The 5,000-nt window shown below is 49.9% G+C and overlaps 1 protein-coding gene across 2 annotated transcripts in view; it reads left to right on the forward strand.

Moving 5' to 3' along the window:
- LOC126579335 (filaggrin-2) overlaps positions 1-5,000 on the forward strand; it is a 10,154-nt gene that overhangs the window by 4,453 nt on the left and 701 nt on the right. For both annotated transcript variants that reach the window (XM_050242825.1, XM_050242827.1), the window contains 3 exons: positions 1-12; positions 1,951-4,294; positions 4,390-5,000. The exon at positions 1-12 is cut by the window's left edge and continues 402 nt beyond it; the exon at positions 4,390-5,000 is cut by the window's right edge and continues 701 nt beyond it. In XM_050242825.1, the coding sequence (XP_050098782.1) occupies positions 1-12; positions 1,951-4,294; positions 4,390-5,000 (2,967 nt within the window). The remainder of the gene's footprint in view (positions 13-1,950; positions 4,295-4,389) is intronic.

The raw sequence follows: 5,000 nt of genomic DNA on the forward strand, positions 1-5,000 counted from the left end.
GAACAACAACAGGTATTGTGCCATTGTTTCATTACCATTTCTTAGTTTGCGAGTTCTTCTTGTTGTCCATCAGCAAGTAGTGGTGATATTGTTTAACCTTCTCTCAAAGCATTACCGAAAGTTCCCTTTCCTACCTGTGATTTGGAATATGTAAAACGTATCTTTATATATATACAAATATTTCTTACTGTAATTAATAACAATTAAGTACTGTTCATTCGAATGTAGCTATAAGTATCTTAAACAAAACCAAGAGAAGATAATATCTTCTACAATCAAGCGAATAATCACTAGATACACATATTCGCAATGACTGTTCTGAAGACTGATATTTGGTACCTGCTGTTATGAACTTGTTTCATTAATCACTGTGATGTGTTAGGCAGGGAATAAGTGTTGTAAAGGAACTTTCGAAGGATTGTTATACACAGATAAACACTGGATCGCCTGAGCTGTGGAGATTCATATCGCAATTACGATCGTAAGAGCGAGAAATCACCAAACCTATAACTAAAATTTCCTAAACTAAAGTACCTATAAACTTTTAGAAAATGATTTTTTAAGGAACATTTTGATAAGTTAAAGAAACAAAACACCAATGTGTTCCACTAGGGAGCACGATCGAGTACAATCATTTTTAAGATAACATTGCGAAAGAAGTATTTAAACGATTGTGTGATATGACTATCGTCCCCAAAGGGGTTCTAAGAACTGTATAGAAATAATTGTAAAGCCTAAAGGAAAATGATGCTAAAAATAATTTATAATGAATGAGCCAAAGAATGGTACGCACTTAATATGCATTTTATGAATTATGGGACTCATAGGAGTTCACTGTGCGCCTTACCGTGTATCATGTTGTTTAAGTTATATATTTATTGATTTTTGTGACCCTTTGGTTCCGTGTACATGGTTTTCTTAAAATATCAGAGAAGAAGCAAATCGTATGATCAATCACGTGGTGATCACTGGATTGTTAAACAGGCGACATGGCAAGAGGGGGAGCAGGAAGATCATTCGCTTTCCGAAATCGTCGAAGAGTAACGATGTGCATTCAAAGAGAAGAAGAAGAAGCAAACCAATCTCCGCTCCGAAAGGACAGTGTCCGTCTCGAAGCCGTAAATAATGGAAAACTCACTCTTAAACCAACTGTGAATTGTCATTAAGCTTGCGCGAGATTGTGTGTTGTTTTGATATTTCTCCTGTGCTGTTCCTTCTTTCAACGATCGCTTTGGATAAAAGCAGTCCAATAAAGTAGCGAACAGAGACTGTGATATCTATTATCGAAACGCTGCGCCATGCTGTGGCAGTTGTGTTTTTCAAGTGTCTCATCCGCCTATATTAGAACATTAAAAGTCGCTGATGCAAATAAAAAGCCAACGTTTCCAGTAACAAGAGCGAGCGAATTTCCATTTAATACAGCTATTTTGTTGGTAATAATTACATGTTTTAAAAGATATCGCGCTTAACAGTCGGAAGTAGGAGCAGCAGACGACGCACCAAGAGCATCAGCAACAGCAGCACTTTAGGATCGGTGGATCAACAGGTCGTCATCGGATTCATCAGTCTAGGAGTTGGTTGGCGCACAAACATCCGCAGCATCATCATCACCATCATCGGCATCAGTGAAGCAATACTTTTTGTTCTGGCAAAAGGTCTTAATAGATTACAGATAAAACGAGCCTGGAGCAGCTGCATCACCAGGATATCTCCTCGCCGGGGTTTTAGAAAAATCGGAATGTGGAGCGTTAACCCCCTCGGTGGTTTGTCTTCGACTCCGGCGATCGTTTGATCTTCGTTCACCACGACGGTATTCCTCGTCTACTGTCTAATTAATTGTTTTTTTGTTTGTTTTCTTCTCTTTTCCTCTCTCTCTCTTTTTCTCTTTGGTCTCATTTTCCTTCCGCGATCACCATTCGTTGTGCTCTCGACTCGATGGTTTACGCGCAGATATGTCGGGCGGGACGATCGTGAACGAAGCGTCAGCAGCTATGGAGGTGCGGGACCGGGCGGTGAACGGCAGGAGTTCTACGATGGTGAGCCACCATTCCATCATCAGCATGGCGATCGTAAGGAGCGGCAGCGTAGCGGAGAACGGCACCGAGCGTCCAGCAACTCCTCGCCCACCAACACACTGCTGCCACAACAGCAACAACAGCAGCAGCAGCACGGTAGAGATGGTCCCGATCGTTGGCCTGATCAACATCATCATCATCATCAAGATGATAGCGACCGGTATCCCCATCATCAGCGAGGTCGATCGCGTAGTCGAGATGAAAAGGGGCCAACCATTGCCGGTCGAGATGCTGAGCGGCACCATCGTGGCGTATCGTCCGGCACCGGTGGTGGTGGCGATGGTCACCGACAAGGACGATCGCGGTCTCGTGACGACCGGAAGGGGCGAAGCGTTGCGAAACATGACCGAGGAGGAGACGCCAGCGAGGCTAAGAGAAGGGACCATTCCAAGCATTCGGAATCGTCGGTTGAACGGCGTGAGAAACCATCGGCCGGTGGTCATCGGGGCCGATCCGGCCAGGAGCACGATAAGGAGCGTGAGAAACCGGATCGCAAACATCATTCCGATGGACAGGGGAAGGACAAGCGGATCGGTTCGGAGCAGCAGCAACAGCAGCACCACCACCAGCAGCAGCAGAATCGTCGCGAGGATCGCGACCGAGAGAAGGAGCGCGACCGGGACCGAGAGCGTGATCGCGAACGAGATCGCGATCGTGAACGTGATCGGGATCGTGAACGTGAGAAGGAGAAAGTCAAGGAGAAGGATCCGCGTGAGCGTGATCATCGCGAGAAGGAAGGGACCGGTGATCGTGACCGGGGCAAGGAGAAAGAGCGCGAAAAGGAACGTGAACGGGAGCGGGACCGTGAGAGGCAGCGTGAAAAGGAGCGTGAGAAGGAGCGAGAGCCACAACAGGAGCGAGAGAAGGAACGCGATCGTGAAAAGGATAAAGACCGGGAGTCGAAACAAGAGCAGGCAAAGAAGAAAACGCGCGATTCCAGCGAGGACGATCGGCGTGACAAGAAGAAGGAGCGCGATAAAAAGAAACGCAAAAAGGAGAAGGAATTGGAGAAAAAGAAGCACAAAAAAGAGCGAAAGGAAAAGGATAAAGAGCGACGCTCCAAGGATCATCGGAAGGAGCATCGGGCGCCGGAGAAGGAAGAGGAAGAGCCAGATAGTTCGCAGCAACCGGCAACACCGACGCTTCGACCGGATGTGACCGGAACGCAGACAGCCGTGTTGACGGATGACGGTGCAACCGGTGAAGCCACGCAGCGTCTCGTGCCGGACTGTGGCGACAATCAAGAGGAGCGTCCCGAGAGTGCCGCCACCGGTGGAGAGGAGGAAGATGACTCGGAAGCGAAACATTCGGATTCCGCTGAATCTGATGATCGCGAGCAAGAGGATGCCACCGAGCAGGGCCGGCATAAACAAGCGCCGTCTGGCCATGCTCAGCCGCCGCAACCGCAACAGCAGCAGATCGATGGGCACGATCACACCGATCTGTACTCCGACATTCCGGATAAGTATGAAGAGGATCAGCTGGAGCGTTCCGTGTTATCGGAGGAGCACGACCTTGGTGATGATCAGCAACAGCAGCTTCTCGAGGAACAAAGTGGGTTGAATCTCGACCCGAACGATGATATGATGACTTCTACCGATCCGCACGGGATGGCCGCCGTTGCCGATAGTACCGAATCGATGCGACCGGACAGTGACGGTGGCGATGGTGATATGCTGTTACTGAAGCGATCCGATTCGGTGCTGGATTTGCACGCGAATCTTGACTTTGAACCGGAACTGGATGACAGTGACCAGCAAATGGGAGGCGGAACCACCATCGGTGGTCCGGACGGGCACGGTCAACAGCCGAAAGAGGAAGGTGGCGCGTTTATGCCGGAACTTTCCAAGTGGGAAATGGACGAGGAAGCGCAGATACACTCGACCGATGAGAGACAGGGACGGGAAGTGGCATCTTCATCGTTCAGCGATCCGTCCCGCGACGCTTCGGGGGCAGTGACTGCTGCCAGTTTGGCCCAAGGTGGAGGTGCTGGTGGAAAGGTTACGAGCGAGGTACTGAAGCGGGCCGAAAATGCTATCTTTACCCGTGCGATCAATGCGATCCGTCCGATCGAGATCAAGAAGATCAGTATGGAGCGACAGAAGCTGTATACAGTCGCCGGTAGTGGTAACGATTCGCTTGAATCGTCGCCACGGTCGGCTCTGGATGGTGGTGGTAAGCTTTTGAAGCAAGAGCATGACGATCTGAAGCGGTTCCAGGTGAGCATTCTGATCTTTACACTTCACATCTGTGCCTAGTGCACTGATCATAGATAGTTAACTGGTTATGGTCTTTCGCTTTTTTCGCTCCACAGGTCACGGTGCCAGTGAACGACGAGTGGCCAGAAAGATCGGTGGAAATCAAACCGGACGTTAAAGTGGAAAGCCGTGTATCACCGATCCGTGCCTCAGTCAAGGAGCGACTCGGTAGCAAGGTTCCGGATTCCCGTTCGAGGACACCACCGCGCAGGAGGGGTGGACCCAGAGGTAACAACACACCACAGGACAACAGCAGGGGTGGAAAGCAATCTTCCGATCGACGGCGTGGTTCATCCCGTAGCCGAAGCCGCACACTTGACGAGTCCAACAGCAATCGGAAGCGCTCAGATGGTGGTGATCGTTCGATCGGTGGACAAAAAGGTGGCAACAACACATCCAAGCAACAGCAGCAACACCTGCCGGATCGTCGAGCGGTTATGCGTGGGCCGAGCGCCGAAAAGCGATCGGATCGTAGTGGCAACAACAACGATCGGCAGCGAGACCGCAAGGATCGTTCTACCGGTGGTCGCCGTGATCACAGCCGTGAGCGAAGTGATACAAAGAAACAGGATCAATCAGGCGGACCGCAACAACAGCAGCAGCAGCGTGGACGTGGTGGAAGTCGTGAGCGCGATCGTTCCGGACCTTCAGGTGGCCGTCGTAGCAG

The sequence above is a fragment of the Anopheles aquasalis genome, chromosome 3 (assembly GCF_943734665.1).
Source record: "Anopheles aquasalis chromosome 3, idAnoAquaMG_Q_19, whole genome shotgun sequence".
In the NCBI taxonomy this organism is placed as follows: Eukaryota; Metazoa; Arthropoda; class Insecta; order Diptera; family Culicidae; genus Anopheles; species Anopheles aquasalis.